This window comes from Pyrgilauda ruficollis, unplaced genomic scaffold, assembly GCF_017590135.1.
Source record: "Pyrgilauda ruficollis isolate IOZ18807 unplaced genomic scaffold, ASM1759013v1 scaffold7, whole genome shotgun sequence".
NCBI lineage: Eukaryota > Metazoa > Chordata > Aves > Passeriformes > Passeridae > Pyrgilauda > Pyrgilauda ruficollis.
The window spans coordinates 5,021,454-5,044,108 of NW_024528821.1; the positions used below are offsets into that span (position 1 = coordinate 5,021,454).

General features: G+C 48.1%; 2 protein-coding genes across 2 annotated transcripts; both read left to right on the forward strand.

Annotated features, from left to right (window-relative positions):
* Positions 1–3,080: 3,080 nt before the first annotated feature.
* On the forward strand, positions 3,081–9,972 carry LOC121363195. Its single transcript, XM_041485331.1, has 8 exons — positions 3,081–3,297; positions 3,948–4,304; positions 4,708–4,761; positions 5,418–5,495; positions 5,838–5,906; positions 6,582–6,695; positions 7,833–7,854; positions 8,961–9,972. The coding sequence occupies exons 1-8, from the start codon at positions 3,138–3,140 to the stop codon at positions 9,142–9,144; spliced, it is 1,038 nt and encodes a 345-aa protein (XP_041341265.1). The 5' UTR covers positions 3,081–3,137; the 3' UTR covers positions 9,145–9,972.
* Positions 9,973–14,908: 4,936 nt separating this feature from the next.
* Positions 14,909–22,188, forward strand: LOC121363196. Its single transcript, XM_041485332.1, has 7 exons — positions 14,909–15,140; positions 16,482–16,838; positions 17,290–17,382; positions 18,016–18,081; positions 18,611–18,733; positions 19,002–19,023; positions 19,827–22,188. Exons 1-7 carry the CDS (start codon positions 15,086–15,088, stop codon positions 19,999–20,001), a joined length of 891 nt encoding a protein of 296 aa, XP_041341266.1. The 5' UTR covers positions 14,909–15,085; the 3' UTR covers positions 20,002–22,188.
* The last annotated feature ends 467 nt before the right edge of the window (positions 22,189–22,655 follow it).

The following is a 22,655-nucleotide window of genomic DNA, read 5'->3' on the forward strand; positions in this document are numbered from 1 at the left end:
AAAGGGTTGATGTGAAAGCTCAAAATACCGTGTGTGCTGAAAAATACACCAGATGTAGGGCACACCTGCACATGTTCTCCACAGACCCCAATAGGAAAGGCTCTCAGCTCCATAAGGTATGGATTAAAATATTCACTGGAGATAATAGGAGGAAATGGAACAGCCCAGATCATCTGTAGCATCAGGCAGACCCCAGATCTGGCACCCCTGTGCAGACTGCCCAGGGTAACTGGCACTGGCACCACAGGCATTACAGTTTTTGTGGGATTTTCCTTGAAGTAAGGAACTGTTGATCATTTCCACTGCCAAGAAAAAGGATCTTTATACAGAACATGCTGCTCTTCAGGATAAGGACAAGGACAGGGCATGTGGAGCTATGGAGAGACTCCTCTGCCATGACAGGCTGGCTTTGCCTGCAGCACAGTGCAGCTGCTGCTGCCCAGCCTGTGCCCGAGGGCCAGTGGCCAGGCACTGAGCAGCCCCATGTGCCAGCCGGGGTGGGGACACTGCCCCACTGCAGCCCGAGGTCACCCGTTTGTCACCCGTGACCGCAGGGGCCTCGCTGTAGCAGCAGCTTCCTTCCTTCTCCAGCATCAGTGCACATGGCTGCTGCCTGGCTCCTGGGCTTTATCTCTGTGTCTGGGGAGGAAAGATTGCTCTCCCTTATCATTCACGTGCTGGGAATCCACAGAACACTCCCGGGCGTGGCGAGTGTAGACTGGGAAAGTGCCAAGTTCCTCTTGCATGCTCCTTTCAGATCTACTTTTGCACTGTTCCAGCCCAGCCCTCCCCACACCGACCGTGGGAGCCTTGCCATCAGTTCGTATCTCCTGTGTGCTTGCTAACAGCTTTCCAGAATACAAGAAAAACTGATTTTGCTCTGTCTCTTCTGGGCTGTGTGATGCCACCTCATCCATCCACGCTCAGAATGTTTTGCTGTCTCCTAAAGCAAGATTCTTGTTTTGAAAAGCAGCATCATGGTATCAAAGATGCCCAAAGCAGAAGCAAGGGGTTGCTGCCACAGTCACCTTAGGTACAGGTGCCCGGTGCTGCATTTTAAAAAGGATAAAACTTTCCTGCCACTGTTCCCCCCAACCAACAGGGTAAATGTAAATACATGAAAAAATACCTACACATCTGTTTTAGTCACACAGTTTGAGTTTCAACTTCCTGGTTGGTCCAGATCCTGCTAGTGATACATTCCTGTTGTGTTTTCACCCCAGCCAGCAATCAGGCACCACACAGCCACTTGCTCACTCTCCCACCAGTGGGATTGTGGAGAGAATTGGAAAGGTAAAAGCTGAAAAACTCTTGGGTTGAGATAAAGACAGATTAATAGTGAAAGTGAAAGCTGGCATACAAGCAAGGAAAAACAAAGGATTTACTCCCTGCTTCCCAGGGCAGACAGGTGTTCAGACACCTCCAGGACAGCAGAGCCCCATCATGTGTAATGGTGACTTGGGAAGACAAACACCATCACTCCAAATGTCCCCCCTCCTTCTTCCCCCCAGCTTTCTGTACTGAGTGTGGTGTCATGGGCAGGGTTAGTTGGGGTCACCTGTCCTGGCTGTGTCCCCTCCCCATCTCCCCTGTACCCCCAGCCCCCTCACCAGCGAGGCCATACAAAAAGCAGAAAAGGCCTTGGCTCTAACACTGATCAGCAATAACAAAAACATCTCTGTATTGTCAGCCTATGCAAAACATAACCCCCTATTAGCCACTGTGAAGACAATTGATTCTACCCCAGCCAAACCACTGTCTTTGACTTAGTTCAAGACAATGCAGGCTTCTACCCTCCTCCAGAAAGCTCTGTCCCCTGCAAAGGAGTTCCAACGATTTGACCTTACCGTGGTCTTTTCCTTCCTTAACCAAGAAGTACATGAACACTGCAGCCCACAGCAGCTTTTCCTGCTTCTCCCTGTCCCAGGGGCTGCAGGCTGGAGTGGCATCTCATGGGAGATTTCTGGTGGAGGAATACAGGGCCACAAGGGAGGATCCCACTGTGCCTCTGCAGACCCAAACCACGTCTCACTAGCACTGCAGGAGGGCCGTGTCCACACCAGGGGCTGGGATTTGGTTGGCTGCATTGAATTAGTCTGATTACTTGTATTTGAGGACAGGGTGTTGAATTTGGGTGTAACAACAGCAAAGGCTCATTTCAGTTCAGCTGAATGCAAGGAAGCAGAAGAGATTGTTTTACTGGAGCAGAAGAAAAATTGAGAGCTGTAGAAAACAGTAAAAGACAGTAAAACCCTCAAATGAGATATTTCAGTAGAAAACAGATACTTCTCTTAGGGCTAGTGCTCAATTACTGAATTATAGAGATTAACTATAACATTTAATGAATAGTAATATATCATTACAGTAAAGAAACCATGATTTCATGGTCTCAAAGATTTTCTGCTGTGACAAGTTCCTCTTTTTCTCTCTAGGCATTTCCATCTTCACCTGTTCCCAAGTAGTCTGAAGGGATGTATGGCCCCAATCAGGGCTTGTAATTGAAAACAATTAACCAATTAAACCAAGCAGCTAAATTGCTGTGAGAAGGGAGGATCCGTCCGTGAGATGCAGTGGGATTGGTGGCTCAGATGCCTGCAGCTCTTGGGAAATTTTTGGCTTTAGATTTGTATACCTGAATTCATCCTCTTCTAAATGTGGTAGAGTGATATAGAATATTCCAGCTGGAAGAGGCCTATGACAATCATCTGTCTTGTACTGGTAATGTAAAGATTTAAGGGGTTTCATGAACCTTAACTTAAAGCATAGTGGTGGGTGTCTCACAGAAGCTGGTGAGAAAGTCAATTGTGAGGACCTAGATAGTTCAGCTCCTTATGAGTTCTCTCTCAGACCTCTGTGTGTGTAATTCTGTGTTAAAGCTTATTTGTTAGCAAGCAACACAAGGAGGAAAAGAGGAAGAAATGGTTGCCTAGGACTCAAAAGAAATAAAGGAAAAAAATTAAAAAACAGAAGGGGGAAAAACATACTCAGCAGAAGCTACAAAATAACGTAGAAGTAACTTTTGCCCTTTCCTCTTTGCACCCTTCCTTAGCATTTCCGCTCTGCCCACGCCTCTGGTGGTCACTGAGACACTTGTTTTCTGATAAAGAGGAAGGAAAAGCCACCAGCCGTTGTCCCGGATGCTCGGTGACAGAGTGAGCCCAGGCAGGGAAGTGTTCCTGATTTACCCCAGCCTGGGAAAAGCAGGTCGCTCTGGCTGGAGAGGGAGCAGCTGTGAAGGAAGGATGGGAATGATGCTGCGAGCAGCTGTGCTCCTGAGTTCCCTTCTCCACTGCAGCGGTGAGTCTGGGCTGGGCACGGGCCCTGCCCTGTGTGTGCTTGGCAGGGGCAGCTCTGTTTTGGGACGAGCTTAGATTCAGTCCTCAGAGTGAGAGAAATGTGCTGGGACAAAGGCAATGGTCTGCATTTTTACAGGAAAAAGAGTTTTGAGTTTCTTTAGCCAGTGGTTTAAGTTTCTCGTGCTTGGCTTAGGCTGGGAGAATGGTGTGTTTCAGAAACACAAATAGGCAGTGGAGGAGGGAAGTCTTTGCTTTTCCTCAGATGCCCCAGAGGTGATGTCTGGAGCAGACATTGGCTGAGACCAGGGAGCTGCAACTTGGACTTTAGACCAACTCCTTCCTCAAACCTAAGATACCCAATAACTCTGACCCTGTGCTCTACTCAGTGCTGGTGGTGGCAGGAAAGCGCCAGGCTGCACCCATGGCAGAAGTCAGTGCCCTGGCCATCAGCCACCTCCCATCCTCACGCCACACGGATTTTTGGTTAACCCACCCCTGAGCAGCCCAACCCTCACACTCCCCAGTGCCTGCTTGTGTTTCTCATCTGGTGGGTTCTCTTTGCCAATGCTCTTGCCATGACTTCACCACCTGGGAGCTGCCTTCACCCTGGCTGCTATGTGGGTTAATTTTCATCTTCCTTTCTTCCTGCAGCTTTTCTGGACCTGAGTGGCCCCAGTGAGATCAAAGGGGTCTGGAAGGACTCTGTCACTCTGCCTTGTGCCTATGTGCCTGTGGAGGACCTCGTGCAGCAAACTCTCACCTGGACTGTGGTACATGACGAGGGTTCAGGCACCATCTTCCGGAGGGATGACTCCGGGGACCATGTCCTCCTGGCTGAGTACAGGGACAGAGTCAGCATCCCAAAGGATGCCCCAGGAAATGTGTCTCTTCTCATCCTGAGCCTGGAAATCTCTGACAGAGGAACCTATACTTGCCAGGTCACCTGGAGAGACAGCAACAACAGCCTGATAGCAAAGGAGATCACCACCAGTTTGGAGGTTGTTAAAGGTAAATCCAAGGAGGAGAATGTTCAGGAGGGAAAGGCTTGGCTCAGGAAGGCTTTTGGGAATTAGAGCAGGTAGGCAGTGACTGTGTGTTTCCATGCAGAAGCATTTTGCTGATCAGTATCAGCCTCCAATAAGAAACAGCAAATAGGTCAGAGAGAAATTCTGCCCAGGACACAGCACCCTGCAGCTCGGGGAGGACTGTGGCTCCTCCAGGACCAGCTCAGCCCCGGCTCTGTCTGTAGCCAGTGGCTCAATGTTTCCCAGTGGCATGCAGCAGTGGGAAGTCCCAGGGATACTGTATTGCTGTTCTTTGACTAAATTTCACCAGCATGTTCTTGCCGTCCCTCTGCCCATGTTGGGGGTTTATAGAGGCACAGAGACTGCAGGACACCTGTGTGGCACAGCTGTGGCCTTGCAGAGGAATGTGGGAACCACGGGGGGACACCACTCAACCACAGGTCAGGGTGGGAGCAGTGACAGCTGATGGCAAGGGTGGGGTGTTGGGGCAGTGTGTCACCAGTGCCTGGAAGTGGTTTTATTGCTGGGGTACAAAGTCTTGGCATTACTGAACTTGAGTCCATGTGCTTCAGTGTTTAACTCATATGTTTCTGAAAGTAGTTTTTCCTTCCCTCAGTTTCCAGTCCACAGTGGCCTTATATATTGTCTTTGTAGGAGAGACTGTAAGTGTCTTAGGGCTGCTGAAAATGCCTTTTCCTAAGTTGCAGATCATATGGGATGGGATGTTCTGGGTTTTGTTCTTTTCTAAAGGGTTTTTTTTGCTTGTTATCTGATCCTGAATGAGAGCTGCTGAAGGCAGGCAGATCTTGTGTCTCCAGTGGCAGACAAGGGATGCAAAAGCTTCCTCAGCCCCAGCTGAAAACATGTACTTGACCAGGGACAGCAGTTTTGAGGGCTTGTGGTTTCACATTTGTTTTTGTGGGATGTGGGACTTTTTGCCTGGACTAAAGCAGATCTGCTTGTGGGAACTTTCTATGGCTGGATTATGTTTACCTTGGATTTTTGGTGCCCCAGCAACCACGTGGGGATTGTGGAAGCTGGTGTCAGTCACTGGAAGCCGAGGGAAGGTGTTGACAGGTGTTGATTTTTCTTGCAGAAAAACCTCAAACAGAGCTGGTGCCTGCAGGTACCTCAGGAATCTCCTGGACTCCATGGGACCCCACCACTCCTGCAGGTGTGTGTGTACAGACATGCAAATGCACACAGGTACCTGGTGCGTGTCTATGCAGTTTGGTTATACATAAAAATGTATATATACTATATATGGTATCCATCCAGTGACACTATGGTTCTACTGTAGTAGTATATATACTATATATATATAGTGTGTATATATATATATTCTATATAGTACACTGTATACATAGTGCATTTCTGCAGTTTGCCTGTTTTCACTGCCCTGTAAAGGGGCTGCAGGCATTCTCTTCTGATCCTACAGCTCGAATCCCAGATCTCCTGGTGCTAAGGTCAGGGCTGGAAATGCACTGTCAGACTTTAACTCATGTTTGTTTTCCAGATCTGCCCATAACAGTAACAACTTCTGAGAGTGGTGTGGGATATCCAGGGAAGAATGAAACGATTCGTGGTAAGTAAGAGCAAAACCAAGCTGAGAAGAAGATTAAGGACCCAAACCAGATGCTCTGTATTCAAAATTAGTATTCTGCCTTTTTAACTACAAATTGCATTAACAGCTGTTCTCAAAGTACCCAGATAATTTCATGGTGACTCTTTAAAAGGCTCTGGATGTTTTTATGGAAGAATTTTAAAAAATGTTGACATATGGGGCACACAGAGTTGTTGCTGTGTTCCTGAGCAGTCATTCCATTTTTTATCTTGGACTGTCAAAGCTGAAACAGCAGGAAAGTCTCAATGTGTGCCTTGAGCAGATCTACACAGCGTCCAGCTTTGCATCGTGACAGGTTTAGACTTTCCAAACAGAACTGAGCAGCATCTTTGAATGGAAAGCTTTATTTCATGATATGCAGTGCAATTATCCTGCCTAGCTCACATCCCTAGTCACCTCAGCATGAGAAGGACACTGTCTGTACAGCTGTGGTCCCTTGGAGAGGTGTACACAGTGCTGGGTCACACAACACCCACCCAGAGCCACAGGAGCAAGGCTGTGTGGGGACACAGCCCCATGTGCTCAGGCAGGGCTGGCTGTTGCTGGCCTTGGGGACATGGTAAATGTCATGTCCCTGCTGCTGCTGTCACCCAGGAGGGCTCCCCTGTCTGAAATTCCTCTGTTGTATTGCTTTAGATTTCCAGAGGACTGGCTTGTCCCTGTACCTGGTCGTCCTGATTGCTGTGCTGTGTGGTGCTGTGGTTTTCCTTGTCATCTCTCTTATCACATGCATGAGGAAGCCCAGAGACAGTGAGTAGAATGTTCTGGAAAACCGGAATGTTTTACTCATGCCCAGCATGGCTTTACCTTTGATGGGTTTGGGGTCTGGAGCAGAGCTTGCAGCCACCAGCTGCAGCTCTGGCACGTCTGGCATCATGCAGGCAGTAGATGCCACAGGTGGTGGGAGACCCAAAGAGGCAGAGAAGTCCTTGCAGCCAGGAGGGTCTTCCAGGCACCAGCTGTGGGGTTGGAGCAGCAGTGGCTCCTGAGCTGCACCCTCCATCCCTGCCCTGGCTCTGGGGCAGCTCAGTCCCTGCCCATCCCATACCAAGGTGTGTGGCTTGCTCTGCCACAGAGCCTTGGGTTGGTTGTTTCTCACTGCTGCTCACAGACATCCCAGGGCTCAGACTCTCCTGCTTGGCCAGGCTCATTGTTCCAGATCTTTAAAGCCTCTGGCAGAGGGCTCATCCAGTCCTGCTGCTGGGAAGAGCTTTTGGCAGCAGCTGCTGCTCAGTAGTTCCTGCAGCTGGCACCCAGAGGGAAGAGGTCACTGTCAATTCTCCCTATTCCTTGTGAATTTGTTTCCTCCCTGGTCTTTGGTCACAGGATCCATTCACTGAATGCTCTGTCTCTCCTGCACTGCACGAGAAATTCCCTTAACAAATGTTCCTTGGAGCCCCCTCCCCACCAGCTGTGCAGAGAGCACACAGATGTGCTTTGGGGTTTGAGATCCCACAGACTTTATTTTCTCCTTTGTTTTGCTAATGATCTTCCTATGACTCCATGCTACCAATTAATAATAAAATTGTCAGATATTTCTTTTGCCTTTTTTTTTTTTTTAAGGAATCCAGAGTAGCCACTTTCAAAACTGTTCTTTATGGAACTTCTAATGATTAGAGAAACTGGGGAATTCTTGTTTCTAGCCTCAACTTTATCTTTGACATTGGGTCAAAGTAACCCACTTGTGTGATTGCTGGGTTGTTTTTGTTTTCTTGGACTGAATCCTGGGAAACTGAGTCATCCCCTACCTGACATGATATCCAAGGCTGTTATTTTTGTTGTCTTGAGACATCATTTTCTTAAACCAAGAAGATAAACAAAGACATTCTTTTTTTTAAGGAATGTAAATGCAAATTATTGACACAAATTCTGATTTTTCTTTTCCAGCTCAAGTCTATGATGTAAAACTGTGAGTATAACCCTTTGTCTGGCACACTGATGAGTCCTGGGGGGATGTATCAGAGCAGAATAAAAAGCACTGCTCTTAGCTCTCATAATGAAAACCCCCTTAAGCAGTCTGGGTGAAGAGGTTCACAGCACAACAGCACATTGTAGGATGGCTTGTGGGCTTTCCACAGCAACAAAGAATGGGGGAAGAAAGATCTTTTTCCTGGCAATATCAGAATTGTAGAAGTGAGCAAGAGCTGCTTATTGACTCCTAAGCCCAGGGAGGGCTACTGAAGATGATTGCCAAGGCTAAATTCTCTGTTTTTTTCCAAGGCTAAATTCCCAGTGTTTTTTCAAATGCAAAGGAAAGGAACTCCCCTTCTAGAAACCACTGGTTATATTCTGATTTATCCTGAAAACATCCCTGGCTGAATTTGCTACTTTTAACCATAGCTAGGAAGGAAGTTATAGCTCTTTCTAAACTCAGGTTTCACATCCTGATCTACTTGTAACCTGTGGAAGTTTTACTGAAAAGCTTGACAATCTGGCCAAATTATACAAGGAGAACCACTTCTCTAGGTACAAAGTGCTGCTGACTTGAGTATTACAGTGGGATGTGCCAGCATCCCCGTGCTGGGTTTCCCTAGCAATGCATAAGGCAGCAGTTTAAGTAACATTTGAACCCTGAGCAATGGAACAAACACTGTGATGACATTTCTCCTCAGAGGATCTCTCTTCATTTAAAAAATATTAGATGCCATAAGCCAGACAGTGGATGTGGGCTGTTTTCAGTTCTTAATTTATACTTCCTCCAATATTTTTTATATTTATTTCTCTTCGGCAATTATCTGATTGTGCAAGAAATGGTGGTAATCCTTTCATTGCTTGCACACCCTTTGCTGCCTCTCCCTGGAAACTTTCTCATGGTTGGAAGCAATGCTGCTACAATGCCCAAGGTTTTCCTGCCACCAGAAAGCAAAGGAAAAAATTCTCTCCTTCAGAAGATTTCCATAGCCCAGTGGCCCAAGTTTACATGGGCTTGAGTCAGACCATAATAATGTCAAAATCCTGATGGTTGGAGATGCTTTGTTTACTCTGGTTGCTATTCTTTTTGCTTTTTGATTTCAGCCACAACTTGAGAGCAGCAGCTTCTTCAAGCACAGGTCACTATGAGGAACCCGTCTCTGCCACTGAAAACAGCTATGTGATGGAGCTTGGGGAAAACAAAGTCTCTCAAGAAGTAAATAAGAATGTGTCTGGCTGTGTTGCAAATCCCCAGGAATCTGAGTATGAAGTAGGGGACACTTCCTGAGAACCAACAATGCTCTGCAGATACCAGTCCTGAGGAGCACCTTCACCCAGACAAAATACATATTTATTTTCCCTTTTGCCCCTGATAAATAGGTTGGACAAGCAGTGGTTGCTCTCCTTTCACAGTCCCTGCAGTGAAAATGCAGGAACTTCAGTTATAGACTGCTGTATAGAATTTCTGATTTTGTTTTCCTCAATTCCCTTTCACCACCTCTATCCAAGAAAGCCCTTTGAATGCTGCAGCAGGCAGGTCCCAGGCTAGGAGCACTGTACTGAATTTACTGCTGTATCTGGCCAAAAAAACCAGTGTTTCCAGCCTTTGTGTGGTGGGAGGAGAGCCAGCACTGAGGGCTGCTCAGCATCCCCCTCCCCGTGGGTGAGCAGGGCAGGATGTGGCTGGCTTGGGAATCAATGGCTCTTCTCCTACCCACCTGATGCTGCACAGATTTAATAGGAGAGAGATTTTATAGAAACACTGGAAGGCAGATTAAAGCCAAGAGGAACTCAGGAGCCTGCCACACCAGGAGAAGCAGTGCAGGAAGCAGGAATGTCCCCTGCTGTCCTTGTGCTGCCCTTGATTCCCCTCCACAGCACTGCAGCGAGGTCTGGGCACACTGGCCACAGCTCTGGCTGCTTCTGGTACTGCAACCAGGCACTTTCTTTCTGAGCTCGTGTTTTCTGCTCTCTCTTTAAATGCATGATGGCTGTTTGAAAGGAATTAGGTACTTTTCCATAAGTTTGGGGTAGGATTGCTTACACGTGCCTCACGTGTTTTGCTGTGTGCATTTCTGCACAACCGGCTCATTTTGGAATGCCAGCATGCCACTCACAGCCAGTGGGAGGAGAGCCAGCACTGAGGGCTGCTCAGCATCCCCCTCCCCGTGGGTGAGCAGGGCAGGATGTGGCTGGCTTGGGAATCAATGGCTCTTCTCCTACCCACCTGATGCTGCACAGATTTAATAGGAGAGAGATTTTATAGGAACACTGGAAGGCAAATTAAAGCCAAGAGGAACTCAGGAGCCTGCCACACCAGGAGAAGCAGTGCAGGAAGCAGGAATGTCCCCTGCTGTCCTTGTGCTGCCCTTGATTCCCCTCCACAGCACTGCAGCGAGGTCTGGGCACACTGGCCACAGCTCTGGCTGCTTCTGGTACTGCAACCAGGCACTTTCTTTCTGAGCTCGTGTTTTCTGCTCTCTCTTTAAATGCATGATGGCTGTTTGAAAGGAATTAGGTACTTTTCCATAAGTTTGGGGTAGGATTGCTTACACGTGCCTCACGTGTTTTGCTGTGTGCATTTCTGCACAACTGGCTCATTTTGGAATGCCAGCATAGCCCCTCACTAGATACTCAAGAAGTACTTTCCTTCCACCTTAGGAACCCTGAAGGGGTAAATTATGAATAATTTCTACTGCTCTGAGTAAATCTATTATGCAGAGTTATGGAGGAACCTTTTTATAATGAGCAGGGCAATCCTCTGTGTCCCATTAAAGGCCATGCAAGCAGTTGTAAAACAGAGGGGGTGACCCAAGGGATGAGCAAAACAGTGGTAACAGGCACAGGATTAATGGGCCCCCAGCTGTGCATCTGCAGGCCTCTGAGCATCAGTTCAAAACTCACCAGAATTCAAAGGGAATGTGAGGTGCTAATGGAAAGGTATTCCAGTCAAAAACCAGGATTGTGGTACTGTGAAGCCCATGGAATGTCACTACCTTACGTGTGCATGTTGGCCTCATCTTGGGTTTAGCAGAGCAAGAAAAGTTACTGAGAATGATTGCAAAGAATAATTATTGGTACAAAAACACATCTGTGCAAAACAGTCTCAGAAAAAAGAGAAGAAGCAAATAAGCGAAGTGTGCCTGTGGGGGTCAGAGCTGAGAAGGTGAAGGGGTTACAGCTTGTTTACAGCTTCTCTGAAAAGGATGCAGAAATAGTGATAATTATCTGGTAGCACTTTCAAAGGGCAAGGAAAAGTACTTCTTTGTATGTAACACAGAAATAAATGTGGAACACAGTGCTGCTCACCCAGGGCTGACAGCCAGAGGTCTAATGGGAAATTAGAGGAATTAATGATTTGAAAGTTCATCAGAATGCACAAACTACCAGGCACACTCTCCAGGCACTTATCACTGACCTTATACTTTCTCCTGTGCTACAAGTTATATTTCTCTTTGTTAAGAATGTACTTAAAAATCAAGGGCCGGGACATCTTGATATCTGAATGAAAAGGGAATGCATGGCAGCTACTGGTGCTGTCATGGAGAAAACTGCCAACATGTACATGCAGCTTATTGCAGATGTGGAGAAAATAGGTGTGAGTGTGTGTTCTGCATGTGTGAGGTCAGAGGGGGTGGGAAGGAAATGTGGCAGGTGCTGGAGCACAGACCATCCATCTGATGCTGATCCCATCCTGACTGCTGTGGCCTCTGAAGGGGGGGTATGGCCACCTGGAATGACCTGCAGGGCTCTTCATCTGAGGGGTCTGACGTGGCCAGAGCTCCAGCCAGAGGAGCAGGGAGCACTGAGGGAAGGCAGAGATCCAGAGATGAAGGGTGTTCCACTGAGGAACAGGGTGGTCAGTCATACTGGGTCTGAGCTCTCACTGCTGAAACCCCATGAGTAAGGGCTGCAAGGAATCCCACAGCTTGCCCCAAAATCACTCAATTCCAGCTGCACTGCAAAGCCACAGGCAATGCAGCCCCCCCAACGTGGTTAAACAGCAATGTTATCCTGGCTGGACAGCCAGCACCAGGAGCTGATGATATTAAATACAGCTGTTGTAAGGCAAGCTCATTAAACTGAAAATAAATCCATGAACTGTGGCCTCCATGTGTTTTGTGTGTGCATGCACTGGGGGACAGCTGGACAAGGTCCAGGTCCTGACTTGGTCTGGGGTGTACCTGGGCACAAGAGCAGCTGCTGTGCACCTGTGCAGTGGCAGAGGATGAGCTGAAGCCACAGCAGATCATCCCAGACCAACAGATTTGTTGACCAAACCCAGAGCTCAGCCAGCCTCTGCAGAGCACTGGGAGGAGGAGCTGGGCAGCCTGAAAAAAGCCAGCATCAGATGGTGCTGAGACTCCAGAGGGCAGCAGCAGTGCTGTGTGGTGGCTGCAGGTAAGGGACATCTGCACTGCTCTGATGGCTGGGGGTGGCAGCCCACCTGCAGCACCAGGAAAGAAACCAGAAGACATCGTACACATGGGTCACTTTCTTGGAATCAGGAGCTGTTTACAAGGATTTGGCCAAGCTAATAGCAACCCAGAGCTAATGTCATTGACCTGGGAATTCCTGGAAAGGGAAGTGAATTTTTCAGAGAGAGCACTTGTACATCATGTTTCTTCTGTCACACAAGCTTTAAGGGGAAATGCTAATTTGCACTAATTTCTGTTTCTTGAAGTGGAACAAGGTTATGTTTTGATGACTGACTGTATGATTATCTGATGTGACAGAACTGTGGTGTGAATGGCTGGGGGAGATCACACTACCAGCTTCTGAGAGACATCCAAAAAGTACTTAATAAAATACCCTCTGTTGAGTCAGATCCATGAGTTAGCTATGGCTGGACCAAACAAGAAATTCTCAAGTAAAAATTGCTTCTTTTTTGAGTGCATATGGTTGAAAAGGAGTACTATAAGACCTTTCTTCTTAGGTTATCTACTTTTTGGTCATTTGCTAATAGTTGGGTACTGAATTTCACCTCCTTGAATGCTAAGGATCTTATTTATCCCCAGAAAAATGGTAGCAAACTGCTCTGGCCACTGGTAAACTTTGTCAGAAGATGAATGTAAGATGTGGGCTCAGCAGAGCTGCTCCCTATGAACAGGGTCTGAGTGACCATCTGTGCTCAAGTTGGGGGACATGGGGACTTTACTGTGTCACCTGTAGTTAGCCCAAGATAAGTAGCAGAAATGGCAGAACAAAGAGTGCCTGAGCTGTGGTACTTGAAGAAATGTCACTTGAGACAGTTCCTGTCCTGTGTGTGGGAGGAAGGTGGGTACCTGGGGGCACAGGCTGCACCGTGCCTCACCTGCAGCACTGCTTGAGAGAGCAGCAAGTTCAACCCAGAGCAGAGACACTGGAATAAAATACTGCATTTTAACAAACCAGGTATCTAGCCAACATGTCTGAGACATTGAAGGCTTTTTCTTCTCGTGTTCAGATACAAAACTGTGAGGAGTCCTTCCAGTAAGGAAGAAATGGGCTGACTGTGTGACTCAGGGAGCCATGTCTGTTTCCAGGGAGAGAAAGATGTCATGTCCATCACATTTGGGGAACTGCAGTTATTCATGTCTGCTTTAGTTAAATAGCCTTTTTTTTTTTTTTTTTTTTTTTAATCCTGCATAATTAGAGCCTCAGGAAGTCTTGCATGTCCGGTTCAAAAAATAATCCTATCAGCAGTTTTAGCTTGGGTTCTCAACTTCTTTCAGGGCGTGTTCCCCAAAACTCAGCTTCTCTTAAACTGTTTTGTGTAGGAGACTGTTCGTTTGGGACAAGGCTCTACTGCCAGTCATGGATCAGGGTGTGGAAAGGGTTGGGTTTTAATCATCTCTATGAAAGTTCACACATTTGCCTCTTTCAGTGACACAGCTAGCTATTTTTAACAAGTGGTTTTTTGCTTGTTTTCTTGCTTTTAGGCAGGACTCAAACATTGCTAAAATCTTCTTGGGGCAGCATGGGCAGATGGATCCAGGCCATGTGCACTGGTACCCCACTGGCAGCTGCAGCAAAGATGTCAAGAAGAAAAGTCAGCAAAAATGAAGTTTCAATGTCTTACATAGACATGCATTGCAAGAAGGGGTGTGGCTGCCCCCATCCTCTTCCTCAGCAGGATGGCAGCTGGTGGTGGCTCTCAGAACCCTGGATGAATTTGTTACACCACATCTTGCAGCACAACATTTAGCTTTTTGCTCCAGACAAATTTCACCACAGGGATCAGCAGGGTGGAACTTGGAATCACAGTCAGCAAGGGCCCCACGGGTGGGCATGCCTCTACCTGGGACTGAAATGAGATCCACTCAGCACTCATTACCCCACTCACTCTGGGAAAAAGAAGATAATCTCCAGCTCCCATTACCCTAGCAGAGAAGGAATAAGCTGTCACTGACATGGAGCAGCACTTCCAGAGATGGGTTCAGCTGCAAGGTGAATGTTTCAGCCCCAGCAGACAGGTATTTGCTGTGATGGGATGAGGCTGTGGAAAACCATTCCCATCCCAGCTCCAATAGAAAACAGCTCCCTGTCCCTCAGACACATCTGCCTCCTGCTCAAAGATACTGTTTCCCTGGGGCAGCTGTTAGAACCATGTGCTAAGGCATGGCTACTGAATAAACCCCAAAAACCTCCTCTAGTGATTATTAAACCCCTGTAACAGAATTCACTAGGTCAGTAGATTTGCTTTTATACATGTTTCTTATCTTTCTGTAAGTCCTTCTCCTTCTGGTAATAATTAGTAAGCACAGATCAATCCTGTGTATCACACCTAGATAATTCTTGGAAGTACTTTTAAAGATACCCCACAGAGTACACTCAGAATGTCCCCTGGCTGCCAGTCAGAAGTCACCTCCTTGGCAAACAGTGTGTGCTTTCAGAACATGACTTTTGCCCATGAACTGGACTGTTGCAGACATAACGTGATCTGGGAGAGTCTGTGATGCTCAACATGACCTGGCAATGGGCACTTGCAGCTCAGAAAGGCAGCTGGGTCCTGGATGCATCAAGAGAAGTGGATGGGGACAGGGAATGGCACTGGAAAGATCCATACAGCCTTTCTCCTTCCTTCACCCTTCACCTAACTCAGCAGTGAAATGGACTCGTGATGTTTCAGAAAGAGGATCCTAGATGACAAAGGACAGAATAAAAGGAAGTGTTCTTCACTTGCAGTCTAGTCCCAGGAGGCTGGGAGTCTCTTGGGGAAAGGAGGACAGACCTGCACTTCTGGGAGAATGGGAGAAGTTGGGTGGATAGTGCTGTTTGTGATGACTTTCATCAGCTGCAATGGTGAGTAAATGCTTCAATGCATAAGAAAAAAAAATCACAGTACTAAGAAGATAGCAAAAATCTTTTAAATTATAGCATCTTTTTGGTTTTTTTTTTTTTTTTTTTTTAAAATTGAGAAGTCAATTAGGAAATCTTTAGCTTATTATATTAACCACAGAGCCTGAGAATTCATGACAGTCTCCTTTGGCATCAGATACAACGAGGGGCTTTCAAGAGTGCAGCAAATGGGACAGGATTGGGCAAGTCAGCTTCCCTGCCCAAAGGAAGAGCAGAATACAGTTTTTTGGGACCCTTGGCAGTGTCCAGCTCTCAAAACAGTCTTGATGAAGCTGGAACATGCATTCTAAATTTAATAACTCATCCTCATTGTTCTGTTAGCATGGCCCTGGGAAGAAGAAGAGCTGTGAGACCAGGGGCTGGCACATTTGATTCCCCTTGGTCTCTCCTACCTAGTGACTCTCTGGTTACATCAGGAAAGCTGGGACTGGGGCCTTGGCTTCAGTTCCTATTCCCCTGACTGAATATACCCTTTCCTCCGGGCATGTATGACACTGGCAGCAGCAGAGGATAGTTTTGGGAAATAGGAGAAAAGTGCTCTTACACACTGTATACAAAAGCACAGGATTGCTCCTGACATTTAGAAAATTGGGTTGAAATATATTCCCCATTTCTTCATAAAAACCCCCAGCTTTGCAGATTACTGGGATCTGCCTCTCAACCAACTTCTTGTGAGCTAAAGCTGCTGAATATAACCAATGTCTTTCCAGGGAGGGGAAAGGGGAGAAGAATAATGGGTATTGGGAGAGATGAGCCAAGTCAAATGAAATTCAGGTGATTTGCTACTTACAAGAGGCACGTCCCAGAGGAGATGTGGGATCCATGGGCAGGCAGCTGGAGAAATTGGAAGAATGTGTGGAGAAAATCTGCCCACTCTTCTGTGCCTACCTGAATGCTTGGCAGGGTGCTGATCTGGGTCAGGTCTGAAGTTTTCCAAGGCTAAAGCAAAAGGATAGGCTTTGGTCCACCATTCCTATTCCAGGTTCAGTACTGCAGGGAATACCCCTAAATGTTCTTGCCCACAAGGAGACTGTCTGTACCGAGAAAGAATTAAGAACTGGCAAGTTCCCAGAGAGAAACACAATAAAAATAGCCATGAGGTCAAGGCAGATGTTCACTTCCCCATGCTTGATGACGAGGGCTGCCTTAGTGCTGTGGTGTACAGCACATCTGAGACCTGGCCACAAGCTGGCACCTACTGCCCGGTGAGTCCCGTCTCTCCGGAGGACGTTTCCCTCCTCTGCTGCATTCTGATTTCTTCCCTTCCACTGCTGTTCCCCACAGCCTTCCTGGATCTGTCTAGTGTCCACCAGGTCACGGGCACATGGATGGGATCCACCACTGTACCGTGTACCTATGTGCCTTCAGAAGATTTCACACAGCAAACGCTCAGCTGGAGCCTGGAGCGGGACTCCAGCACCTCTACCATCTTCCGGAGGGACGACTCTGGTGACCACATCTTGCTGTCCAAATTCCGAGGCCGAGTCAGCGTCCCAAAGCACAGCCCAGGGGATGCCTCACTCCGCATTCAGAACCTTGAAATACCTGACAGTGGACACTACAGTTGTCAAATCATCTGGAGATCTAGAGATAACAGCTTGATAACAAGAGAGGTGACCACTATAGTTAAAGTTGTCAAAGGTAAATCCAGCAGTAAAGTCCTGCTCTTGTGCAGCCAGGTTAAACCAAAAGAAGGTAGGGGGGAACAAGTGTTGGTGTGAATAGTCTTTCACATCACGCTAGGTTGGGGGTTGAAGCATTTTCTTCCCTTGCTGTGTTGGTTAATCTTCTCAACACACAGAGTTGTAGGAATGGACTGGGGAAGGGAGCCAGTTGGATCTATTGATGGGCCAGTTGAATCGATGATGTCTGAGATAATATCCAGGTCTGGTTCTATGCAGGCAGCCAATATCTCTGTGGTTCTTGCAGCAGGTGGGTGTAGTGTGAGCCAAGTCTGCCTTCTCCCCTTCCCGAGCAATGTGTGCTAGGAAAAACTCTTTCTGCAAGGGGGCCGCCCACCCCAGAGATCAGGAGTTTGTGAAAGGGCAGTGGCAATGGTGGCACAGCTGGTGTAACCTGGATTAACACACAGGGTACGCCTTGCAGAGGAATGTGGGAACCACGGGGGGACACCACTCAACCACAGGTCAGGAAGACAGTAGTGACGTGGAGCACGCAGTGACAGGTGAGTGCCCAGGCCAGGGTCATTCACCTCTATGGCAGGAGAAGACCAAGGCAGGGAGTTTGCTCTTCCACAGCCAGACCAGACACCTATGTTGAATATGAATTGTGTCTTGATTGCTACCCAGAGGGGCAACACCACAGTCTGGCACCCCTACTTTGGAATGTGCCCGATGATGGGAGGGGACAAGAAAATGTTTTCTGTGTCCCTCTGCGACCAGAACTGTTGAGGCTGCAGAGCTTCAGAAGGAGGTTGCCTGGGGCAAGAGACCTGGCACAGGCCTCCACACCTCAGGAAGTTTATGGTGCAGGTGATAGCAAAGCCCACCAGGCCAGCCAGGGAGTCACCATAGGAGAGATAGTGAAGGTGTCCTCTGGAAATCTAGGGAAGTGCCAGCAGGGCAAAGCCAAAGCATTCTCACGCCATACTGTAGCCAGGCATGATGCCTCATATCAGCCACGGCTGCCAGGAACCTGTGGGGCAAAGGACAGGGAGGGGGACATGAGTGCCAAATGCTGCCCCAGGCCTGCTGGCAAGACACATACAGGATAACAGGTGAGTCTAGGTTGGCACAGCAGACCCCATTTTCCTGATGCCCAGTGGGGCTGCAATGCATCCACCATTCTCCACTGACAGATCCAGTTCCAACGACACGGGTCTCCAGGATGGATGCTGCTCCAGTGGGGCCTTTCACAGGCACAGGTGAGTGGAGTCTCATGCTGGAAAACACCAGGTTTGCACTGGCAAGGGCAGGGTGGCAAACATCATCCCAGACCAGCTCCACATCTGGCTGCTGTGCTTGTGGCAGATAGGGCTGCAGGGAACAAACCCTGGCATGCCAAATACGAGGCACTATCCAGGCAGGAGCTGCGCTCCTGATTCCCACCCACATGCCTGTCGGTGGGGGTGTTTGCAGCCTGAAGTTTGCTGTTTGTTTTCACGCAGGGATGCCCCATCCCTGGAAGTGTCCAAGGCCAGGTTAGAAGGCGCTTGGAGCAAGCTGGTTGGTGGAAGGTGTCCCTGCCCACGGCAGGGCGTGGAACGAGATGATCCCTTTAAGGTCCCTTCCAAACTAAACCATCCCGGCATTCTGTGACTGCCGGCAAGTGGCTGCACCCCAAGTGGTCTCGGCCGCTTCTCGGTTAGGCTTGAAAGGCCGTCCAAAGCAGCGGGGGACTGGCGGCTCCCGGGCCGTGTCCCCCGGCCGCGGTGACAGCGCTGTCCCCCGCAGGTTCCCCGCGGCTCGCAGCATCCCTTCTGCTCTACGGGCTGCCGGCCGCGCTGGGCGGCGCCGCGCTGGGCGCGCTGCTGGCGGCGGGGCTGGGCTGCTGGCGGCGGCGGCGGAGGAAGGACGGTGAGCAGCGACAAACCCAGCCGGGGCCGGGCGCTGGGGACAGCCCCGGGAAGAGGGGACGGGTGGGCGGTGGAGGGCCCGGTCGGAGCTGACGGGCGGGAGGGACGGTCCCATCCCCATCGCTCCCATCCCCATCGCTCCCATCCCCGGTTGATCCCTTCCAGAGAGAAGCCTATGGGAGGGTTATTCCCTAAATGTGAGAACACCTAGAAGTTGGGTTTTGTTCTGTGACGCTTATCTTAGATTCTTTTTTTTTTTTTTTTTCCAGAACCTCTCTATGAAGTTGCTTTGTGAGTGCAATTTCTACTTGGGGCATTAAGACCGAGGGCACTGTACTGGTATCTGCTGCTAAAAAGCCTCTTTGCTCAGTGAAAAGCAAAGATTTATTTTCCTTACATGGGGAGGATCTGAACACCTTGGAGTTTAGTTAGCATCATGAGGACTTAACATGTGGTCACAGGAGATAGCCAGACTGTTCTTTAATATGGTAGAAAAACAGAAAGATATTATGGGTGCTTTGCTGTGTCTGTCACATGCCATGGGAAACCTGTTCTCTGTGGGAAATTCTTGCCATTATTTAGCAAAGCAAATGACAGAAATTTTCAACTCTTCATTTAAGTTCCCTCTACACTTGCCTTTCTCTATAAGAAACATGTCTTAGTGCTTGGCCAAGTATTACTTTGCAGAGTTCCTATTAGCATATGATTACACAAACACATCTTCTACCCTGTCCTCATCTCAATCTTCAACACCTTCGGACTGCTTTCCTACTCAGAGACACACCATAGCCATCTGTAGCAATTTTTCCCAGTTATTCCTGGTATTTATTTTCCAAAGGCTGGACTGTCTGCTGGTAAGTTTAGAGTATAACATGATAATGCCATGAGAGTTTATAGTACCAGTATTAACCAGTGCTTCTTATTGTGTAATTCTTTTAGCATCACTTTCAAGTGTCTTTCAGAGCCCCCCAGGCCCTCACTAGGATAGTATGAATTTTGGTGTTCACAGATTATGTGGTAGATCTTGTCTCTAAGGTGTAAATGAAGTGCCATCTGCTTTAGTCATCCCTCTCACTGGTGTCTCTCTGTCCCAGCCGCCGCACTGCAGATATCGCCCTGCTGCACCCTGAGGTGGAAGTCCCTGCTAAGTGCCTACAGGAGGAAACGTGCTCCAGCACTGAAAAGACCACCATGAAAGACAGGAAAAGCCCTGAGTATGAGAACCTTGTGACTGCAATGGAATCTCAATATGAAACAGAAGGAATTTAGTAGAGTACCAGCTCTTCCACATGAGCAGCCATGCAGGGCTGCAGGTACTGAATAGTGAACTCAGCAAAGGGAAACTCTTCCTCCTGTTGTCCCTCTGTTCTGCTCTCACTGCTTGCTTTAACCCAGAGGAACTGCATAACCTTTTGGTCTTTGGCAGACCAGGCCCCGCCTGCGGGAGCAAAAACCCCCTGCCAACTGTGTGTCTACCCACGTCTATAGAGCAAGTTGTTTCTGAGCAACCTGAAGGACCCAGGGCAGGAAGAGAGGATCTGAAGGAGTGACAACATGAAATTATTTAGCCTGTAAATCCAGGAGTAGTTGGTGCAATGCTGGCAGTCAGTAACACTAGCAAGGGATACTCTCCAATGTGTGTTCCTGTTAAGACATCCCAGGCTGCAAGGAACCAGGATTGTGCTGGAAATGGAGATCCTATGGCTTTTCCAGTTCAGCAAATACTGGTTGTACATCCTGCCTGTGCTTGAGTCTTTCTTCTTTTTTTTTTTGTTACAGCATTGTAAAGGGACAACAGAGGGGAGATTGGTGTTCCAGGAATTTTTGCTATCAGACTGGAGCTCAGTGCTCAGAGAGAGAGGGAATGAGTCTCTGAACTGTCACCCACTGGTTTTCTTCTGGAAAACAAGAACAGATGTTGAAGGAAATGCTGGCATTTAATTTTTACAGTTTGGGGGCCAGAGGCATGATAAAATAGAGGGAAATTTGAGGCATTTGGATAATGATTAAGGGACCTCTCTGAATACAACAGGCTGACACCAATTTACTCTGGGGGATGTAAGTCAATCTGTGTGATTACTAATGCTGACCTATTGTACAACATGGATGCAATTCCTGCCTTCAGCTGCAGTGCATTCCCTACAGTACACTGTCACTCAGCAGCCTGATTTGCCTTGTCATTGTTAATTGTTTGCATCTTGCCTGCACTGCAGTGCTGCTGTCCGTTCTGTCCTCTGTCTGTACCTCCAGCCAGCCGCCCTTTGTCCTCCAGGGACTTGGCAGGGAGGAGGAATGCCTCCTGGCTTTAGCAAACCAAATTTGTAAGAATTACTGGCTTTTTTATATCAGTGGGTGCAGCAAGGAAAGCATGGGGAAACTGCTGAGCTCAAGTCACACACACCCTCCTGCATGGCCCTGACTTCGCCCACAAGGCTCATCTCTGCTGCCATGTATCATCTCTTTTTGAGTCAGCAGGGTCATTTTGCTGTTTGTGGCCTAAGTGCTGTGTAGAGCCACACTTTTACCTTTACAGCTCTGAATTGCAGGATGTGAGGTGGGAAAGATCAGAGAAAAAAAAATCTCCTGCCTATATTGTGAGGGCTTCACAAGCACAGTGACAGCCATGCAGGGATGGCTGTGCTGGCTGTCAGATTGTGCTCCAGGGAGGCAAAGTCTGGATCCAGTCTGTCCCTGTGGGACCCATGACAGCCAGTCCTGAAGACCCCATTCTGCAGAAGCTGCTGGCATCAGCAGTTCCAGGGGTGGTGCAGAACAAAGGAGTTGAGGGGAATGGAGAGCTGCAGCCATGCTCACACAGGGCAGTAGCATATCATGCAAGGTCAATGCTGGGTGGGAAGGGAACTGAAAATTTCTCAGCTTCCCCATCCTTACCTCAGCAAACCTAGGCCCAAAACATGTGACATGGCACTCTCCTTCCCCCCACCCCCAAAATAATACTCATTCATTTTCAATTAGCTTGGTATTTTGTGCAAATTTTCCTCCTGTTAAAAGCTCTGAGCTCTAGGTTCACTCATTGACTATGTAACACCATGGTTTTTCCATCTTGTGATTCCTCCCAGCACTGATCTGCTCTGACAAGGTCTGGACACCTTCCTCAGAAGACATGAAGCCTGGGAGAAGCTACAGAGGAAGAAGGCAACAGGAGTTAAGAAAGGGGGAGCAGATGGACCAGCCCCCATGTACTCCATGTTGTCACTCCTCTAGTTAGGGCAGCAACAGGACTTTGGTCACAAGTAGCAGAAGAGTGCAAACATTAGAAGCCTGTCTCCAGTGCTAAGGTGTTTTTCCCTGGATAACAAGTGTGTTATTATTTCTTGATTTTACTTTTAGCATGTTTTTCATGTTTCTAGTAAAACCTGTTGACAACAGAACATTCTTCTTCTGAAACCAGAAAACTTCTCCTTTCCTTGCACTGTGCTCTTCTGCTGAGCTCTGCTCCAGAACGGAAGGAAAAGCTCAGCTTCTGCCCTGAAAGGACACTGCCTCCCAAAAACACACTACCTCAAGTGGCCAGCACAGTGTCATGAGACTCGCAGTTCCCCTTGCAGTGCCATGGAGGGGACCTGTTGGCTTTTGCAGCTGCTGGGTTTGTACCATACTTCAGAGCAGGGAGGTGGGAGATGAAATCCCAGAGAAATTTGTACCACTGTAATTTGATGTTCTTGTAAGAGAGGGAAGGGTTTACTTTCTTCCCCTTGACCCCAGTCATCTGGAAGGATCTGGGAGCTGAAGGGGAGAGTTATCTAAAAAGTAGAGAGCAAACTACTGGAAGCAAAAATTGGAAATGTATGAGAAAACAAGAATGAAGGGCATAAACAAATCGTTGGCCATCTGTGGTGCAAAGGAGGCTGGGTCTGTTGAAACCTCGAGGTTTGAGTGACAGCAGGGCTTGGGGCTGACAT